Here is a 22,451-nt window from a genome sequence, read left to right as displayed (position 1 = left end):
CTTTAAAGCGCTGTTATGTGTCAGAGACATGCATACACTGCACACACACACACCTAAACACACACGCACACGCACACACGCACGCACGCACACACACACACACACACACACTCACACACACACACACACACTCACACACTCACTCACACTCACACGCTCTTTTATGATATGCAAATCTGTGGAAGGAGGAGCGAAGGTGCAATAATGATTTTCTAAAACAGGAATGCAAAAGTGTCTCTTTAAAACACACACTGGCTGCAGCACTGCACTTCTCAAACCAAATATTAATGTCAATATGAAAAGAATATTCAAACATTTTGTTCCCTCATTGAAAAAGGCAAAGCATGAGTGTTAGTAGACACTAGACACATATATTTTTTGTCCCTGATCAATAAGCCCAGGGGTGTCAAACTCATTTTGGGTTCATGTAAACAGGAAAATACTATTGAGAACATTGTTTCCAATAAATGAATAATAATGATGAGCTGTGATTTGGTCCAAGCCCCAAATTGACTGTAGCCTAATCAATAACAACGTCTTACACTGTAAAATTGCACTTTACAAGCCTGTGTCTCAAAGTACTGCATAGTAGTTATTCATTGACTCCACACTCGGTGGTGGTAAGCTGTTACTGAAGCTACAGCTGCCCTGGGGCAGACTATCCATTTACCACGTGGCTATAATGTGTTGTTCATATCCTGATCTCGTATTATGTCAATGCCCTCTGCTGGTCACGTGTGAAAATCTTTCCTTTTTTTTAAATTTTAGCTGCCCCCAGTTATTCTTACTCCGCACAGGAACGGGCTAGAGACTTACCTTTTTTTCACATACACTGAAATTTATGCTCTACATGGCAGGGGGCGGATTAAATCATCAGATCAGGATCAGGCTCGTGGGCTGTATGTTTAACATCCTTGAATTAGACAATCTTTTTGTCATTTGTTGTTTTTATTTTTTTTACTCTAGTACAGTGGTTCCCAACCAGGGGGGCTTGGCCTGACTACAGCTCATGCAGGGAGGGGCTTCTTGGAAAAACATCTCTAGTTGATAAATCAGACCAAATGGCACAGCAAAGTATTAGTTTAAACCCTCTTTATGACAACAGACCAAACTGCATTTCTTCTGATTACCAGACTGCTTCCTCTGAATCACTCCCAACAACATAATGAAGCATCATTTTACATTCACAACTGGAGAGCCTAAATGCAATCATTGATATTTCATTTGTGCAGCTTCTTCGACTGTGAGTAATCCTAGCCGCTGTCGCCGGGGCCAGACAGGGAAAAGGGCAGCAGTCGTGTGGGTTATTTCCGTACAGAATAAATTGAAGGCACACTTTGTATCTAGCCTGTTAGATTTAGTTATAAGATGGCAGGTATAATGCAGTGTACCTGGATCATTGGATCATCTAATGAGTGGACAGCCGGTAAGGATTTCACTGTCAGTTATAATGAGGACCCTATGGAGGTGCTGATCTCTGCTCGACATCTTCAGTCATTTCTGTGAGGACATGTTGGAGACACACTTTGTCAGTTGTATAATCAAAAACTGCTGAACTGTCTGGAGACGGATGGTAAGCGATAGTGAAGCTCTGCGATAGTTGTGAAGTGGGGTATGCAGAGATTTAGAGATTATGGCTTTTGCTAAGATCAAATTGTAACATGGGATAACTCAAGCTTGAGGATGAGAGATTTGCATTGAAAACGGGTAATTCACACCAGCCTCACTGTCTGACGACAAGAGCGAGAAGAAGTTTCTGAAGATGCTCTAAGTGAAACGCACATCTCTACTATAGCTCTACAATAAAACGGCAATAAAATAATGCAGTAAATGTTTCACTCAAAGTACACCACCTACCAACAGATTTAAGACAGATGTGTAGCATGACTGCCAGATTTGAATCAGGTCTAAATTGAGGCCAAACCATGTTTACCCATAGCCATAGGACTAAACAAAAAGAGGACCACACTTAACATTGTCTCTAAACACTCCAGCAGTATCACCTGTACCACTGTTGTATGTTGGGAGATACTTTCTAAGTCTGTAATACCACATTATAAGAATAGTGAACTGTAGTGAAGTGATTTCATCAGACCGTTTGATGACTCAGACTAATAATAGCACAACATGATAACAAGAACACAACCTTTTGTGTTGCGATGACACACATTTCTTCTTAAGCCAAAGACTTGACATCAACCAGTGTTCAGTGAATTTGACTCAGCCATTGGTAGCTTGGTGGCCTGCTTTAGGATGAACTTCTAGCCGACCTGGTGTCGTCAGTACACACACAGGCTCAGTCTTAAAATGGATGGAAAGCCCAACTGAATATTTTAGCATAGGAAAAAGCAGCAGAATTGTGAATAATGACACCCCTGAGGATGCCTGTTGGACCAGCCTCAAGACGGATGATTATAGGGTTGAATGGCAGCTGTGCGCTAGCATACATTTTTAGGAAACAAGGAAAATGTGATTGTAAGCCAGTAATGGGATTTCCTACAAATGTGTATTTACCAGACACGGGAGTTTGGTAAATGACTACCGGTATGCATTATATATTATCTCATTGGGCATATCATATAAATCTATATTTTACATTATATTTTACAAGTTCAAGTCATATTTGGGTCACGGCTTTTTATCATAATGAAAAAAATAATAATTATATATATATATATATATATATATATATATATATATATATATATATATATTGCAGTGCAAATAAAATTAGCACAGTATCAAGCAGGAGAGACTCCAGTATAAATGGTTCAGGAAGTGCATCATTTGTATATCATTTATTATGTTTCCTGCTGATTTGGTTGATAGAAGTTATATATTTACTTTTTTTAAATGTTATTTGAGTTTGTAAGTCCATACCTCATGTTTTACAACATTGCTGAGCTGATAGTAGTTTTGAAAATGTCCTTGTTGTTATTGGTTAACTTAAAAATGGATGTAAAATTCACCCATGGTTTTGAGCCCAAAGGTCAGCCTGATTTTTGTAAGATTGAAAACTGAGGTGTCACAACTATCCAGTTGCAGCTAAAGGATATTGTAAAATACCTCTTGGATGAAATAAACACCTTTATTTTCCATGCTCTTGCTAGAATTACTGTCAGCATCCTCACAAGAGACAGATTTGAGGTGTTAAATGACAGGATGTGTCAAACAGATAAAAAACAATGACTGCTACGGTTGATTTAGCTTGAAGGGCTAGATGGACTGTTTTCATTTTTTTTTTTTTTTTGGGGGGGAGTCTTTTGTAAATCAATCGATTGGAAGATCAACGTCACTATTATGGCACGCACGTTATGCATCACATGTTCCCTTTTGTTTGATTATAAATCCATCTTCTCAAATCAAATCAAGCCTCTGTCGCATCTGAGTCATGGCGACCAGCTGGGACTATAGTAAACACAGTTTTGGTTTCAGAGTCAAATATAAAACCACCAGTCAGTGTTGGCAGGTGATGCTCCATAATTTTGACAGCTTGAGACTGTAACAGATTAGCTGCCAGACGAACTGCCTTTTCCAAGTATTGAAAGACATCTTCATTATTCTCTAAAAGCATCTAAACTTAGACTTTTTCGCCTGACAAGTAACAGAACACGGCCGGTCTGAACAATACCTAAATGAATTATCTCGGCTAATCGGCCACAATGATTTATCTTGTGTCAGTGGGAAAGTGGCAGGCCATGTTCAATGAATTTTTACCATGGTGAATATAAAGCAGAAATGGAACTGATGCGATTGGTCAAGTCAGTATGTGCATTTTGAATAATAAAATGCACATATTGACTTGACACCCCCAGATTATTGCAGCCCATGCAATTAACCTCATCTTTTATGATATTATAAGCTATGAAAGTAGTGCGTGGTTACATACAAATACTGTACATACAAATTCATGATGACAGCGGTTTGCATGGTTGCAACATGTAAATTGCATAGACTGCAATTATTGATGTGGTATAATAACACACTGCTAGACCCAGAATGTATGTTTATGTAAAATGCGAAAAAATAATTGGATATTGGATCCAAAATGCAGGTGTTTAAAGAACTTTCATAAAAAGACAGATATCTCTCAATCATGTCTTTTTCAGTTGTGAGGACTTTATTTATTTATTTTTTTACATAAATTTGAGGATTTCTTTAAACTGTAATCCCGACAGTCACAAGATGATCTTGTTTTTTGTGCCTTTTCCAACCAACATGGCCGTGCCAGGAAGAGGACACATAAATGTTCTGTAATCTTTGTAAAATGACATGTAATACTTTGCGTGCTTGAAGGATTTGCAATGGTGACACTCCCAAAAAGGAAACAGCATCCTTCACGTTATTCAACATTAATAAAGTGAACTAATTAACTGTTCACTCAACATGTGCAGGATAAGTACACAGGCCTTGTCACTTTTGCTTGTGACTGAGACAAATGAGGGTTCTGGCTGTGGAGGACTACAGGGACCAGGATGCATTGAGGCAGAAGAAGGTTCAGATAGAATGATTGATCCTTTTAGTTGGGGGACATTCATGGGCATAGTGAAAAAGTATGCCACAGTCCTTGTTATTGTCAGCCTCGTGTCAGAGATGGGTGGTCCTCACTGTGGATGTGTCCCCTCCCAGCCTTCATTTAAAGGACAACTAACCCCACCTTCCAGAGCCTCAAGCCTGATTTGAAAAATGTATGAAAAAGAGGCGTAGCGTACCGAGTCAGAGAAAGCATTGGTGGGAGGGGTTTGAGGCTGTGATTGACAGGCCTGAGTCATCTGACCTGGATGCATCCACGCTGCACCCGCTACTCGTAAACAAAGTCCGAACATGGATTTCCAACATGGGTGTGGAGATGGCGGTTTACTTCTGCACCAAACACTAACACTAAGGCCGTCGCATTTAAAAAAAACAAAATGAATACCTCATTTCAAAATGGCGCTGTGGGATACAAACTATTGTATCTGCAATCCCTGGCAAACCATGTGAACCCGTCGTTTAGAAACCACATGATGAACATTTCATACTTTAGAGTTAGAGAATGTGAATAGAAAGTTTTTTTGTATATATATTAAGTATAAGTGTAATACCTGTTTGTGTATTGGTGTTTTTTTGTCTCTCCGTTTCAATCTATCAGTTATACTCAAGAAAGTGACATTGCCTACTGTCCGGTTGTCATGGGAACAAACAGGCTAAAGCAGGGAAACCTTTGGTTTGATAACACAATCATCATAATTGCAGTCTATGGAAAGTACCACAATACACTATGAAAATATGCTCATCTGGTTGGCTGCTCTTAAAGGAATAGGCCACCGTTTTTACATACTAAGATATGTTCTTACCTCACTTTAGACGTGTTAATATATCCCCGTCTGGTCTTTGTCCGTGCGCTCTGCCAGGCAAACGGAGCACATACGCAGCCTCTCCCACATGTCATATAGCTCCAAAAAAGCTCACGATAGAAGCTACCAAGCTCTTCCACGAGTTCCCTATTTAAATAAAGTTACGTGAAGTGTTTTCATGCGAAGTATATTTACACAGAAATGAAACATGTCGATTTTATAAGCAAATAAAAAGGGGGACTATATTGTGAGGCGTAATGATACGAGGAGCACAGCGTCCGCGTAGTAACTCCTAAAGACTTCCCCCGCTCACTTCCGTCAATAACCTTTAGGAGTTACTGCGCGGACGTTTTACTCCTATTATCATTACCATATTTTTTTTTGCTTACTATTCATATCTTAACTGGACTGATGCGTAAGTTCAAACAGTTTTAATATTGAAATGTACAAATGAGATCGTGCATTCCTTACAGCATAGTTTGAGGGGGGAAAAACTCTCTGTTTTTCCATTTTAATCTTGAGTTTCCGTTACAGCTGCTTCAGTGATGAGTATTTTGCGATATTCCACTTCTCCCTCTCCTCTCCACTGTGTCTTATCTCAGCACTGTGATGCAGGCACTGAGTTTTATTACAATGGAGATTTCATAAAGGCCCCACATTTGATGACTTTGCAGCTGCAGAAGGCGCTGCGCATGATGCTTAGTATGTCTTTGGGTGTCATGAATCAGCAGGCTTTCAGCAGCCCGTATTTATAGATCAGCACTGACAGTACAAAAGGCCAACTTTTAGACTCAACAGCGTGGCATATAGGCTGCTGACGAATTCAATTTATATACAGTAGACTTTATTTTTGCTGCATCTGTGTGAATAATAGTGTGCATTTACGTCCCATAATGCACTGTTCTAAACAATGGTCATTTTCAGGAGGCGGCTGACTTGCCCCCAGAGATACTGCCGTGAACATTACTCGTAAACTATTTAAATGTGCCGCGGGTTGATTTTGCAGTAATAACCATTCCAGTCACTGCCAAACAATAAATCTGCATTTCCCACCGTGCTTTTTTTGCTTATACCTGTCACATATCTCTACCTAATAGAACGCCTTCTGCTCTCATTCTGAATGAAGCTTTGATTAGCCACCATTTCAGTAGATTTGAGATAAGGCTTTAGTTTAGGGAACACATTTTGTTCTTTGATACTTCATGGCGCAAGAGTACAAAATGTGCTAAAGCAGCGTCTATGCCCTTCTCTGTCCCCAACCACTTTTTTAATAGTCTGCCATCCTATTACTTGGCATCAGGAGAATCCCACAAGCCCTATAGTTGCATCCTGTAGTCGATACTTTAAGCTTGTGGCTGACTCTGCTCTGATAAAATGTCCCCATGGTGTAGTAGGTGAGTTGCTGGACTGTATAATATTGAAGCCGTTGAAACAAGTACTCTTTAAACTGTTTCTGAAACACCCTCTGATCAGCAGGGGGCACAAACGTGAGACAAGGACAGTGACATGTTTGTCATATTTTTCGGCCTTGGTTGTCAGCCATGAAAAACTAAACCCCAATTTAGAAAGAGTTGGTGCAATGAATAAACCGCCATATTAATGAATTCTGATTTGAATATATCCTTAATATGTGGGAGTGAGTCTGTCCCCACTGTTCCTCGTGTTGGACCATTAGGTGTCCCAGGTGTGTGCACCCCTGTCACACCACCCCTACGTCCTGGTGCAGAGTCCTTGTCCTGACATCTCCTCGGCAGTTGTGCTAAGCTCAACACGGAAATGAGAGGCGAGGACTGAGAGCAAGGCAAGTGCGAGGGGAGGAAAATATAAAATGTGCTGACAGCGCAACCTGCTGTCTCTCAGAGATGTTCCTAGTAATGAAGCAGTGAGGAAAAATTGAAGACAAGGAGAATTTGGTATTATAACCAATGCTTAGTGTTCAGAGTGCAGTCAAATTATAGACTGGCCACCTAAGAGAAACGGTTTGCCTGGCATAACTGACATGCATTAACCAATCAAGAGATGCAGTGCAACAAATGACTTAAAGTCTTTCAGAGTTCACTTGATAATAATAGGCAGGAATCTGTAAGGAAATGTCTTCAGCATTTGAGTGATGTGCTGCAGATCATCTTTGATTTACTGACACAAGACTTGTGACAGAAAAGATTTGCTGAATCCTCAGATGCCTCTGCCTTCAAACATAAAGTAGGAGTGGCTCCTTCACAAGTCCGATTAAAGCCTTTTTGTTCTGGGCTGTGCTTTAGACCACTGTTTCCAGGGGTACAGGGACCCCAGGTGGTACGCGGATCCAACAAGTCATCCTGGTCCGGTTGGACCTAACTCAAGCCTTTGACACTGTGAACCACCACATCCTCCTGCCGTGGCTGGAAAATTGTGTCGACATTTGAGGCAGCGTGTTGATTAATTCCTATCTGACAGATGGACAGTTTTGCGTCCGTGTTGGATCGTCTGAATCCTCTGAATCCAGTCTTACTTGTGGGGTTCCTCAGGGATCTATTCTTGGGCCTCTCCTCTTCTCATTGTATCTCCTCCCTCTTGGGTCAGTATTTCAGAAATTTGGCCCAACTTTAACTTGTCCAAACTGTGGCTGCACACCTTCTAGCACTAAAAAGCCTGAGCACATAACGCCTGTTTTAAAGTCCTTACATTGGGTCCCTGTCTGTCGCCGTATTGACTTTAAATTTCTCGTACTTGTTTTTAAATGTCTTCACAGCCTTGCACCTGCCTATCTGCCCGACCTTCTTCAGCTTTATATACTCCTGCTCACAGCCTCAGGTCGGGAGACCGCTCTTTGTTAGCAGTCCCAAGGACTCAAAGGAAACTGAGCGGTGATTGTTCTTTTTCAGTTGCAGGCCCAACATTGTGGAATGCACTGCCCTTGCACCTTGGGCAACGGTGGTGCAGAGAAGAGAGCAGGTCGTCTTGTGACCAGAGGGTTGGTGGTTTGGATCTGGCAGGTGCACACTGTCGTTGTGTCCTTGGGCAAGACACCTCACCCCTCTAGTGTCTGCATACATTGGTGAATGAATGAGAGTGTGAATGAGTGACTGGTTCTTTGATGTAAAACGCTTTGAGTGCATTAAGCAGGTAGAGGGGCTACATAAATGTGACCATTTAGACAGTCACTTTACGTCAGCTCTTATCTGTTTACTGTAGCTTTTAATTAAGTCAGGAATCTTGTATGGTTTTAGCTTGTTTGCCTATTTGTATTCCTTTTTTTGTCTTACCTCCAAAAGAAAAGGAAGCTGGCCAGTACTTCAATATGATATGAAAAGAAAGGCTTTTTTTTGTGATATCTTAATATAAAATGTTTTTGAATTTAAGAGTGGTTTAGCTTTATTTTGAACCCAACACATGGCTACATACAAATAAAGTTAAGTTGATCATTTTTAAAATAATTGATAGCAACCTAAAAGGTTTGGAACCACTGCTTTTGGCCACAATGGGTACTGCTCCTGCTACTAAGGAAAAACTATTGTGAGTAATATTTGATGTTTCACTTTTGTGTCACTTTTGTGATTCTTAACACAATAATCATGACAAGAATCAAGCCAGCGACATTACTCACCTCATATCCAACAAATGAGAGCAGAACCTATAGAGTCTCCTTCAATAAATAGAACAGATGTCATACTTTTTTAGCCCCAGCCTATTATAAAAAGCAAGGGCATGTGGGGCTATGAATCAGACGGTTGTGCACGCTCCATATAGTGCACAACGAATGAAATAATGTAGCTTTGGCGTCACCATAGATAGATCAATGGGGTTTAAAGTCTTGCTTTTATCATCTTCGCCTAATCCAAATTAAACATTTTGTTAGCTTCTAACCTCTTTGAGCAAGTCTTGTGCGCTTTTTTTTTTTTCAAATTGTCTGGACTACTGCAATGCACTTTACTCTGACATCAGCCACAAAGCTCTTTCCCGCCTGCAGTTAGTCCAAGAGGCTCGACTTTAAACAGGTGCCAGAAAATATAATACACACAGGTATTGATGATTATGGCTTACAGAGATTTTAATTTGTTTTTTACAAGCTGGGCCATAATAATCAAAATAATAACAAATAAAAGCTATACATATCTCACTTTGCATATAAGGAGTCTATCATATATTAGTTTTACGGTTTAAAGCACTTTTTGATGAGAAGCCTCAAATTATAAATTAAGTGCACCATGCCCACAAAACAGCAGATTTTACTTTTCAGCTTGCACCCTCTATTTAGCACCTGCCTTGATTAATGGCAACCCTCAAAATGTATTATGTATTACTGTATGTCATTGTGAAGGCATCCCAATACTGAAGATGAAAACTTTTATCTGAGGATATACTAAGAGAATTTCCTTTGCTCAGAAGAAGTAATTTCACCGCTGAGAGGATCTCACCGCAGTAGAAAGTGTAGGAGGTGTATCACAGTGCAGACGGTGACAGATGAGAGAGAATATGTCCGACAGTGACTGGAGTGCCTAATGCAAGACTAAACTGCCTCGGCTTCATCTTCAGCGTCACAATCGTTAAATTTGTCTCATGTCTTTTTGTCTTTTTTTTTTATAAGCATTTGCAAATTATACTCTAGCATAGGGCTGTGCAATTATCTAATTTTAATTGAATCCATCACAGATCACAGGTTATCATCATTTGGAGTGCAATCCAGACTTTGGAGGAACTTTTTTAATTAAATGTTCCCGGACTGGAGAGCTCCTTGTCTATGTTTATGAACTATATTTGTAAAAGCCACTATTATTTAAATGGGGGGGGGGGGGATATCTAAATAGAGGATCAGTCAATTTGACTTTTGACTATCTTATTTTTATCTCCCTTGCTTATGGTACTTGCTACTACTAGTTAATTTCAAAAGTTGCTTAGTGATTTTACTGTAGCCAAAATGTATTTTCCTAGTCACCTGGCTGGAGGATTAACCTATAGAGTTTGGGATCGTGTCATATCACAAAGCATTATGGGATTGGCATCAGACTTTTACCAGAATAAACTAATGGTTTGTTTCTGGGAGAATAATGGGAGGCAAGGACAGGGGATCCATGGCTGTAAGCTTCCCCACAGCCCAATAGGAGGGGAGTGGAGGGGGCAAGGACCAGCCTGTGCTTAAAGGAACAGGCTATTGTTATTCCATACTGAGATATGTTCTTACCTCAGCTGTCTGGTCTTTGTGCGTGCGCTCAGTCACGCAAAAAGACCAAAGATGGGGCCAAACGGGGGTGAAGTTAGAAGCGACCAAGCTCTTCCACATTTTTTCCCTAATTAAATACGGTTACGTGAGTAGTTACACGATCCAAGTATAGTTACACAAAATTAAACATGTCGATTTTCTAAGCGGATAAAAAGGGGGTACTATATTGTTAGGCGTAATAACACCTTAGGAGCACTTCGACGTCCGTGCAGTAATATCTTCAGAATTCTTTAGGATTGAAGATATTACTGTGTGGAAGAGCTTGGTCAATTCTAACTTCACCCCCGTTTGGTTCATAGGAATTTGCTGGGAGAGGCTAAAGGCTAACAACATCTTTGGTCATTTTGCGTGACTGAGCGCACATGTAAAGACCAGACACATCAACTCGTCTAACCTCAGGTAAGAACATATCTCAGTGTGGGAAAAAAGGTGGCCTGTTTCTTTAACGCATTTACTGGCACTGTATTGACTCCCTGAGCGCAACATGTCGTACTCTACAAATAAAACGTGAGATGAATCAGCTGGGATTTTAGAATTTTGTGTGTATTTAACCTTTCAGTGACCAAGCGGCTGTATTGGTGGTTAGCATGGTGTCTTTACTTTCCATCACAGTGGCCTCTATGACACTCAAGGATCGATTGTTTTTAGGCTTTCTGGTAGGGTTTCTCTGCCGATGGAACACTGCATGGTTACGCATACTTTCCATCCAGACAACCAACCAGAAACCCTACAAACAATGGATCCAGGATCGTCCTGGAGGTCGCCGTGTTGGAAAGTAAAGGCACCATGCTAACCCAATGGATCATTGTCACTTCACAATATTCCTTACCTCCAGCTTCAACTACAAATTGGTTCCTCAGAGTAACTTATTCTGAATTGTTTGTCGGAAATTCCCCCAAAAGCTAGGAAGCTCCAGCACAATAGGAAAAGTTTTATCATAATTTGGATGAATCATAAGAAATATGATTTTGAAGACGCTTCCAGCTAATTATGCACAGTAGAACAGAATGTGCTGTGGGTATGCCTCCCTGATAATGAGCCCAAATTATATACAACTTAGGGTTTGGTATAAAGCATAGAGGAAGTTTCACATTTTCTTCTTCTTTTGTTCTTACCATCTGAAGTTTAATTCCATGATGATGTTGAGCAACATGTGATCTTAAGTTTAACAACACGATGCTGGAAGTTATTTGTCATTTTGGGCAGTGTGGCGCATTAATTCCACCTTCCTTAGGATATTCACAAAAAGAAGAACAAATTGTCTAACAGCCCACATAATTAGCAATTAGCTGGTGAAATTATCAGGTTGAGGAAGTTTGCTTCAGTCACAGCGCCTCAGTGCAGCAGCTTTTGTCTTAAGGAATTGTTTTTTCCTGAGCACTCTGTCTCTGCCTCCACAAAGTAAACATAGCTATTTCTTTTGTTAAACTATACAGAAAGAAAAACATAGTTCATTGTTAGTAAACAACACAGCAATGGCATTTAAAGAGGACAAGTTTAGGGCTGCACAATGTAATGCAAATGCAATATTATAAGGTTGCATTCATGTGACATCACAGCATTCAAGAGCCTGTAGTTTTGAATTGAGGAGGGTGGCAGCTGAAAATTCCATGGTGGTAACTAGGGTAGCTGTCAAATGCAACGAAATGCATATGGATGTTTATTCAAAGCAGATTATTCAGTAGAAGCGCAAACATGGCAGTCGTAGCTAACGCTAGCTAGCGTTTGCATTAGCACAATCTGTTATTTATGTATTTATGGGCTGTTGAACTACTTTGCTCCTCCTCTTTGTATCTTTATTTAATAGAAAACTATATTCATAATTCAGCATTTGTTAAAGTAGTTTTTGAATAATTAGAGACAGTTTAGATTTTTCTCCAAGTTGTTTTCCCCTTTAACTGTTTTCAAACATGACCATATACGGGCAATTCCAGAGATGCCGTCTGTATCTGTTTGTTTTCACTTTTTAACCTACACCCTCCAGCCAATCAGAGTCGAGTATTCACCCAGACTGTGGTGTAACACTATATTAGACAGTTATTAACGATGTGCAGTTCTATGTACACAAAATAATGTCAAGTAGGTATGTCAAATTTGTATACTTTCAATCCCTGTAACATGTCCATCCTTCTTCAAAACTGGAGAATGCATTTTATGTCGTATAGGTGCAGATTTATCTGTGTGTCACGGGCGGTGCATCCTTGAAGTCATTCTGGACCCTTGGTATATTTTTCTCTGTCAGTCATAGATCGTTCTGCCTGTTATCCACTTATTCTTCAGCAACTCTTTTCCCTCCATTTTACCAACATCCTGGGGCAGCAGCTCTTGAAGAGAGTCAATTTGACATATTTTTTTTTTCATATTTCATAAAGCCAACCCATTTTCAAACCCAGTATTTGTTGGAAAAAAAATACGCAATTTTTCTCCGGGGACAGTAAATGCATAAAACTCTTTTTAGCACACTGTTTGTTAAACACAATTATCAAAAACCCTTTCAAGCAAATATTCTCACTCACTGCAACAATAAACCTGGGTATTTGCACTCATAGACTGTGCCCCTGTGCTGTTGGCTTCTCACAACTGCTACTACAGGAGGCCCCCTATAGCATTTGGGAAATATTGATTCAATTACTGGTGATTAAGGAACTCAAAGGGGGTTTTAATCCCTTTAGATCTGCAAAATGTCAAGTAGTTTGATCAAGCACACGCTACACTGCTAAAACAGACCAGTACAGAGAATTTCAAGATGGTTACAACAAATTTCCCATCAGTCAAGCAATCAAATGTAGTATATTTAATGAGCAAAATGCTCAACCAGAAAACCTGTTTTAAGCCCTACATCTGGATTAAATCTTTATGCACACTGTTACTGATTCATAGTTTATGGAACAAGTGAGGTGAGCAAAACACATAATAATACCAACTCATAGAATTTCATTAGGGTTGTTTGTTTGTTTGTTTCTTTATTTGTCATCGTTAAGGATTTGTCAATACTACTCTTATCGATACTCCTTATCTATCTGGTACTTTAACAGTACTCTTATTAGTACTTTAAAAGCCAAAAGAAAATAATTTAGGCCCAATTTATTTACAATTAACATATACATTGTCCTGTTGTGTCACCTGCCTGGGGACTGCATGGAAATTAGCATTGGCTAAATCTGTTACAAAATCATTAAGATTAATGTATTTTGTATATAGTCCCTGTGAAATAAACTACTAAACATTTATTTAATGGGATGTAAAATACACAATAAACCAAAATGTTAAATGAAAATGTTTAAAATTAACTAGCAAATTAAGAATTAAGTTTTCTCCACGTTGTCTCTCAGCTTGTGTCCACTGTCCAGTGGGTCAAGACGTGCTGACGCGCATGTGTGAGCGTGTCTTTCCCGTGTGCTTATATAAGTCATATTTAGCACACCTTTCTCACCGTGCACATGTCTGGAGAGGGAGGGAAGTGCGGGAATGGTCCGACACCGTGTGCTCTCAGGATGAACAGATCCCATGCAGGGAATGCATCCATGAGAGGGGAGAGCCTTTTTAAAGCACCTATTTGAGCACACATGATAAGTGTGACTCTTTAACACCAGTAAGAAGACTGTTGAGGCGAGAGCCTATTGGTTCGGGTGGACCGGCAAACATGGCCCTGGGGCCGTTATCATACCAGGATTCGGTACCCATCCCTAAATTCCATGCATTGAATGAATTGCTTTGTAAAGCTTCCACTATGCAGATGGATACAGATGGTAGATTTTGCTGCCGGTGTCATCAGTGACATCACCACTTCAGCTGGAGGCAAAAAGCAGTACAGCAGCCAGCTATGTGGTGGCTGTTAAGTTAAATTTTTTCGTATTTACAGCAAATAATTTAGTGATATTTGGACGTCAGACTCAGGGCTGTTGTTAAATTTGTATCACTATTTGTTTCCCAATTATCTAAAAAACAATACAAAATACAAACTACATTGTAGTACTCATAGGCTTCAAGTTAAATGTTCACAGATTTTCTTCAAATAATGAAGTCAATTGTGAAGATCAGACTAATTGACTGTTGTCAATGTGAATTCAGACAGTTTGCACACATACTAGGCTATTGTTTTATGCCATAAACTGATGCAAATTCAAATGCGATATAAAACGATCACATAGAAATGCCTCCATTGCCTCCTTAAACAGGCCCCATCAGCGAATACCCAATCTCAGATGGTAAAACAGGGCAGGGCCTGTTACCTGGATGGGCCCCAGGTTCCTATCGTTGGTGGTGGTCAGAAGGTTAGTTGGCGCAGATATTTAAGCATTTTCATATGTAAATGTCACAAAAATCACCAAAGTACATTAAAAAAAACAGTAACAGAGCAAAACCAATGACACTACAAACATTCTACTAATGAAGTAAAGACCGTGTACAAAATCCCAAAAGTAAAGTACTTGTAAAGTATCAATAACATATCGGCTGTGTGTAATAATTTGACTATTTAAGTTCAAGAATAACTTTCTTGTTCCATGTGGAACATCTACAAGCAAATATCGTTTCATCTTTCTGTCTAAGATCGGTGCATCTGCTTATCTTCATCTAATGATATTACGATTCTCTCTGGTACTGTATCTGATTTGATATTGCATCAATTCTCTCCGCCCGGTTTATATCTGTAAATCAATACAAAACTCCCTTAGAGATGTAGTTTGCCCCGTGGCCGTCCTCTCTTACTCTGAGGTTTGTGCATGTTGCAGTAAATTATGTTTCCGTGCTCACTGACTCTAAGTTGAATTTTTGTTGCACATTTACCCCACACATTATCCCTTCAACAGAGAGCAATAGCTTATGTATGCAGAGGCTTGTGCTCTCCAGTCTGCCCTTGTGCTCAGCCTGATGAACCGATTCAATCTACAGGAAAAACTGATAAAGTGGAAGCGGAAACTGCCCGGGATTAACAGAAGTGAGTAAATAACAGTGCTCCCTTATTAACTTTCACAGATATCACTGACTGTGGCTGAACATATCAAATAATGTCAAGCAACATTTCTGTCTTCCTTTTTAATTTAAATGAATAAATTGCTCCTTAAATTGGCATAATACAGACGCCATGTCATGAGCTGTTATACAACAAATCGAATCATTATTAAATGTAGAGTTTTGCCCTAATTATTCTTTGTTTAGTCCTTAGAATTAGATACTTGATATTAACTGCTACTGGACACTGAAGCTAAGGTCAACTAATAAATTCTTCTTAAAATGGTTGACAAAAAAAAGAACAGTGACGTAATATTAGTTTTAGCAACAGGCATCTTCTTCCAGGACCTCATTATGAGTGGCTTATTCTGATGCAGCGCAGCTCCTAAAGCCCCCTTCAGCAACTCTCTGGCTCCACTCCACCAGAGGACAGACCCTTGAACTCACTTGTCACGGGGTCCAATATCTCATCTCACCTCCTGCACGAACTGATGACGCAGCACTAGCCCTTCCACCAAGGTTAATGAAAGTCACCACCACAGCAGTGCAACGCTATTCTGTTAGCTATTCTGTTAGCTATTCTGTTTACTCCCCTCCATACAGATGTTAGGGCTTCATGTCAGAGCCCACCATGTTCAAGGCCTGGGGTAACACAATAAGGGCACATTTGTGGGTTGTACTGTGAACATAGCACATGCAATTTGCTGTGTGTCGCTTTGACCACACAGCAGGCGCATCAGAGGACACTAGGCTCTACTTCAAAGCGATTCTTTTGTTTTATATGTGCAAGAGTAGCCAGAAAGCTACGAAAAATATCCACAGCTGCAGTTCTAAATGCAAGTGACTGCACTGCATGCTGAGCAAATACCTATTACGGGCAACCAGAGTGTGTAGCATCCCTCCAAGGCAACACAGCAGTAGTCCAAAAATAGGCAGTACATCTATGACGAAAGGATGTATAGTCTCATTAATATATGGATTTGTACTCCTTATCTTGAGGGTTACATAAACACTGTGCTTTGGATTCTGTGCTGCGGTAAAGGAAGGGAACAGCGAATTGCTTTCGACCAAATACAACCGCAAGAACTGAATTACTAGGGGACAAAAAATAAAGGACTTAACCAAAACTATAACTATTATAGGATTAAGCTAGATAAAAACCCATGGGATTAACGACTAGCACTTGATTAAATCTGAATTAAAATATAAGCAGGTTTATTCCAGGGTTAAGCAGTGATTTTACTGAAATGTAGACCAATCCCAATTCTCTAAAGTCTGTGCCATAAATATTAGCACTATGACAGAACCAGGATGTAGCGTGAGCAGACTCTGTAATTATGGATGGGGCACATTGGAGGATGTCCATCTTTAAACCTTGACGTGTTGAGAAATGAGAGGTGCATCCTCAGTTTGTCTCCAGATCCCAGAATGGCTCAATCCTCTGAGTGGCCAATTGGTCGTTCAGCAGAGAGGCAAAGACAGTCCGTCTCCAGGAAAACGTCTTTGTCCAGCAAACAGCGCTGTATTCCTAACACATGCTTTTATAGGTCTCGTGAGTACAAAGAGAAAACATCTGTCTGAATCTCTTTCAATTAATATGGCTTTTTAAGACAATTCTCGAGCTTTCTAGAGTAAAAGTAAATGATTGCGACTTATTTACAGACCATTCTGACTAAATAGCAATGTGAGAAGCTTCACAACACAATAATGCAATCGTGAGTCTCCTGTTCATGAGGCAGTGTGGCTGAGAATGGCCTCCCGCCGAGACATGGAACTACCCCGTCCAAAGTTTTCAGTGAGGCCAGGTGTCAGGCGATGCGATGTCAATGCTGTGTTAACGAAATGTGCGTCCAATACATAGACTGTAGAATTAGACAGCTTCTGCTCACTCCTTCCCGCTGACCATAATGACCACGTTCAAAAGGGAATCTATGGCGGATTTAGAGACTCCTCCTCCCCTGCTCTGACATAGCATGTTCCTTAAAAGGGCAAAAGGGCGGGATCTTCACTGTAGACTCGGCCCTCGTGGGTTGCGTAGTTTGGTCGTAGCCACGCCCCCCTTGCCATTAGCTTATATGGAGGTACTACAGCAATGGCAGCCCCATAGCGTCCATTGGTCCGATACCAACGTACCGCCGTTCTGTCGCCGCATAAACTGCCCCTGAACTGAACTAGGGTTGAAGAGCATATGGTTTATATGCTCTTCACTTTGAAAAAGTGTGTTTTGTCCTTCAGCAGGTAAAAGCAGACACGTGTGAATAAAGACCTTTGTGTGCACTACATCTCATTATAAGCGTTTTAATTGAGAAAGAACCAGTGAGCCACTTTTTCAGGGCTCGACATTGATGGTTGTCCTCTTGCCCAGGGCAAGTAAATTTTTAATCTGAGCAAGTGCCCTGCTCTCCCTTATTGCCCGAGGGGCAAGTGAAAAATACACAGTAACAGAACTACGTGTCCCGACAGTTTATTCCTCCGCACAGATCCTTATTTTGCCTTTTATGCAAAATTTTCCTGCCTGAGTTCTCACTGATTTCCTCGCAGACAGAAAGAAGCTTGTGTTTGTAGCAGAGAGCTAACATAAAGCTAACAGCTACAACTGTTGTCGGAGTTGTGACCCGCCTCTCCCTCAGCAGCAGTTTTAGAAGTTATATTGCCAATGTTATGGTTAATTGCAACATTGAATCCAGAAGTTTGCAACACATTTAAAAAAACACAAGCTATAAGGATGAGTGATAAAATATAAAAATGCACAGTCCTGGCGACAGACTTATATCAGATAAATCAAGTGGCCCACTTTTTGTCCGTTTGTTGTTGATAAGATACACGGCAGTAAATATAGTTTTGTAACAACATACTGAGACAAGTGACAGTGATATTGCATATTTGGAAATAAACAGACTAACAATTGTCAAGCAAGATTAATAAAAAAGAATACATTAGAGTGGAACAAATGCTAAAAAATAATAATGTCAATTATATTGGTTTAGAAGTAAATCATTTTGTTTAATTTAAAATATACATACATTTTACCGGACAAGTAGATGTATTTAAAGAGTAAAAAAATACCTGCCTGTTGTTTACATTACATTATTGCTCAATGAAAGTTGTACACTATAAGTTGAAAAATTGTACAAAACAACTAAAGGTTGGTTAAACCATTTAACAATAACCAAACCGGAGAGGATGCTAGCCAGTTTGTATGTGAAAGAGAGATGGCTCGACCGCAGATGACAGAGTGGGAGATGAAGTGAGTGAGTGCAGCGGAGATGAAGTGATCCAGATGTCGAGAGATGTCCAAGACGGATTCAAAAGAAAATAGTTTACACTAGGTCTGTTGCTGATTCACAGACCTACAACAGTATAGTACGTTTTCAGTGACAGCACGTGCCACGTCATAAAAAATACGTTAAAAATACCATCCCTTTTGCGGAAACTTTTCCTTGCATGGGCTATGCCTCCTATAGACTTAAGTGTCAGATTATCTGGCACTATGCAAAATAAGGTCTACATTTGGATTCAGGACAATAGCGCTGCGTGTATGAGACAGACAACTCCACAGCTAAAAGCTCTTGTTTTTCCAGCCATGTCTATTCTTGAGTAAAAAGCCTCACCTGGAGTTGAGAGACGAGGCAGCAGACTATTCATTATTCATCCCTCATAGAAGCTCTATTTTAAAAGTAACGGTTGCAGCTATATTCTGTTAAAGATACTTTCTCCTAGCTCCGTCAAGTGAAATGAATAGGAAAGTAGTGTGCAGGAAGGCAAAGCTTGGACCAGATTTAATTTAGAATTCTTCTGATATATGTGCCTATAAAACACTGAGGAGTCAACAATTAAATAAACATACTGTATTTATAGACACAGCAAGGCCAAGCTTATCTGCCAGAAGGAGGATATACTGCATAACTTTTTACTTTACAGTTTTTAGTTTTGATCAATGTGGGCAAGAGCAAGGATTTACAGGATATGGTCAAAACATTTTTAATGTTACCTGCAAAACGTTTGCTACTCACAATGTTTCTGTGTTCAAGCTGGTGAACACATTTTCTTCTGATTATTAAAACCAGTGGTTTCACTGGGTTTTCAACCGATTAAAAACAGCAAAATGAACTTGTAATATTATTTAAAGTACTGTAGTATTTTACATAATGAAGCCATTATCAAATGTAGCGCCTTTTTAAACCACTTTGAGCACATCCTCCAAACAAGTCAAACATTAACAGAGAATATTCACTCAATTTACTTAAATTAAACATTTTGATAAAATAAATTATTTGGTTACACTTTATTTTACACTTCCTTGATACATTGTACTAAACTAAATTTAGTACTATGTAATCTGCTTTGTAACAATCTGTAATAACTTGTATCTATGTTGTACAAACCCAATGGAATAATGTGTATTTGTACTATGTAGGTACATAATGTAATAAGACATTAGAACCTTAGGGCTTGGGGTCAAGTTAAAGGATTTTTGACATAGGGCCTCATTTCCTAGTTATCCACAGTGTTGTAGATTTCTGTATGTATATATATATATATATATATATTTTTTTTTTTTATTTTTTTTTTTATTCATGCAGTCCTTATATTTGAAGAGTTTAGTGGTGCGAGGCTATGTCGATGGTAACTAGGAGCCTGCATTAAAAACCTCTTCAAAATCATGGGGTCGTCCTCCAAACGTTGCCATATCTGATTTGTAGAAAGCTCCTTTGTGAATTCCACGTGTAGTAATGTGGCCGCAGGTAAACAAACTACTGTAGATCCGGTAACCAAGCAGATCATTCTGTAGCTGTGTAGCTTTCAACCAGGAAGCTGATGCTGCTCAAATATAAGTTATTTTAAATGCAAAATGGTTATATTTAAAACATTATTCAGTCAACACAGACATTTATATCGGTAATCTGGTGTTCTAAGTGATTTTCCTCAGGTGCACTGGGCTTGAGTCAAACTGTTTTTAATGCAGGCTACTAGTTACCATAGACATGCGCTAGCCTAGCACCACAAACCTTTCAAATATAAGGACTGCATGAATTAAAAATATATATCTCCAGAAATCAACAACACTGTGGATAACTAGGAAATGAGGCCCTATGTCAAAAATCCTGAAATATCGCTTTAAGGGTTAGACTTGGGGTCTTATTACGTACCTGCAAAGTACAAATTATGTAGTATGTAACCCATAGGTACAAGTTGTTACACATTGCTATATAGCACATTACATTGTACTCAATTTGGCAGGTACAATGTATCAAGACCATGGGTAGTGTAAAATAAAGTGTTTCCAGTCATTCTATTGGAAGGAGATCTTCCTATGCTAACACAAAACTGCCTCTCACCACAAAGAAATAAGTGACATTACATTGTTTTATTTTTTCTTAATGTACAGCCACAGTAACTATGCAATTTAAGTCACATTGCATGACAATCCCTATGTTTGTGTGTTTGTGTGTGTGCGTGTGCGTGTGCGTGTGCGTGTGCGTGTGCGTGTGCGTGTGTGTGTGCGTGTGCGTGTGTGTGTGTGCATTGGATGTCAGTTCTAAATATTGTCACATTTCGTTTTGAATATAATGTTACAATTTCTATCACACACAGTGGTTCTTTGCTTTATGGTGTTCTGCTTAGTTAGCTCAGCACAGGGCAGGTATCAGGGCAGAGTGAGTGAGGTCACACACAAACACAGGTGAACCCAGGCAAGCGTGAAGACGAGGTCAAAGCTCACCACGGATGCAGCAGCACCCTGACTCTGCGTTTTCTCCTCCTTTCTACAGCGATGACCAAGATCCAGCGCCCTCTGTGGGGGAGGAGGGGAAGGGAGGTGAAGGTGAGGGAGAGAGCATTGAGATCCAGACACAGTCCCAACCGGAACCGCCCCAACCCGAAGTCCCTCTGCAAGAAGAGATACCGCCTCCACCAGTGCCGCAGAGTCAATCTGAGGAGGTCCAACAGCAACCTCAGCAAGAAGCCAAACCTCCTCCTCCTCCTGAACCACACCCCACGCCCCCTCCTACCCCAGAACCAGAACCAGAACCTGCCCCACAATTTGAGACCCCAAGCCCAGTAGAACCACCCGCACCACAAGAACTACCGCAAGAGCTGCCGCAGGAGCCCACGCCTCCTCAAGAGGAGACGGAAACAGAAGTTGTTCAAGATTTCGCAGAGGTTAAGACAGAGCAAGAGGAAGCTAAGCCACCAGAAGAGGATGAGGATGAAGGGGGCGGAGCTAAAGCAGGCATGGCAGGAAGGAGAGCTAGCCTGCACCACACGGCGTCGCCACTCAGGGTACAGCGAAACGGGGCCGGATCGCACTCCATCACGTCCGACTATGAGCTCTCACTTGACCTCAAAAATAAGCAGGTAGGGTGTTGGTGTTGAGTGGTTGAGGGGCGGGATAGTGAAGGGTGTGTGACTGTGTGTGTTAGTTCTAGTTCTAGTGTTTGTGGTCTGATAAATTTGATTGCGTTTATATTGGGGAGTGAATCAATGGAAATATTATTGCACAGATCACCAGTCCTTCCCTTACATCACATGCATCATAAAGCCCCATTACCATCGCCATTACTTCAGTACTTATCCGTACATTATGTTTTTCCATAAAGAATCAGTCATTACGGCAACATTATAACATAATCTTTGTGTCCAAAAATTATTTCATTTAATTTTTTTGTGTGAAAAGTAACCACCGATTGTCATAAGGAAAATGTACGTGCTGTTGTCTGTTAAAACATGATTGTTTGTAAATGAATCTCAATTTGTATGTCGCTTTTCCACCTACTTTAGGCACACAAAGTGCTTTACATCAAGCAGTAACATTGTTGCTGTGTCTTTGTGTCTGTGTGCGCATGTGTACTGTGATGATTTCTGTCTTCTCGCTGCTCACCAGGTCTTAATATGCCTCCCCATAATAACTCCCACCGCATCCAGATCCATCCACCATTGCATTTCCTTTGTCATCAGTCTCA

The 22,451-nt window shown here is 40.2% G+C and overlaps 2 protein-coding genes across 3 annotated transcripts in view; one reads left to right on the top strand and one right to left on the bottom strand.

The window, feature by feature from the left end:
* LOC306983080 (chemokine-like protein TAFA-2) overlaps window positions 1-22,451 on the bottom strand; it is a 219,454-nt gene that overhangs the window by 116,435 nt on the left and 80,568 nt on the right. The window lies entirely within an intron of this gene.
* The window catches only part of iqsec3a (IQ motif and Sec7 domain ArfGEF 3a), a 79,557-nt gene that overhangs the window by 16,695 nt on the left and 40,411 nt on the right, over window positions 1-22,451 (top strand). For both annotated transcript variants that reach the window (XM_079582750.1, XM_079582751.1), the window contains exon 3: window positions 21,261-21,846. In XM_079582750.1, coding sequence (XP_079438876.1) covers window positions 21,261-21,846 — 586 coding nt within the window. The remainder of the gene's footprint in view (window positions 1-21,260; window positions 21,847-22,451) is intronic.

The sequence above is a fragment of the Gobius niger genome (genome assembly GCF_951799975.1).
Source record: "Gobius niger genome assembly, chromosome: 2".
Taxonomy (NCBI): domain Eukaryota; kingdom Metazoa; phylum Chordata; class Actinopteri; order Gobiiformes; family Gobiidae; genus Gobius; species Gobius niger.
The sequence above is the reverse complement of the archived record's forward strand: the minus strand, read 5'-3'. Positions and strand labels throughout refer to the sequence as shown.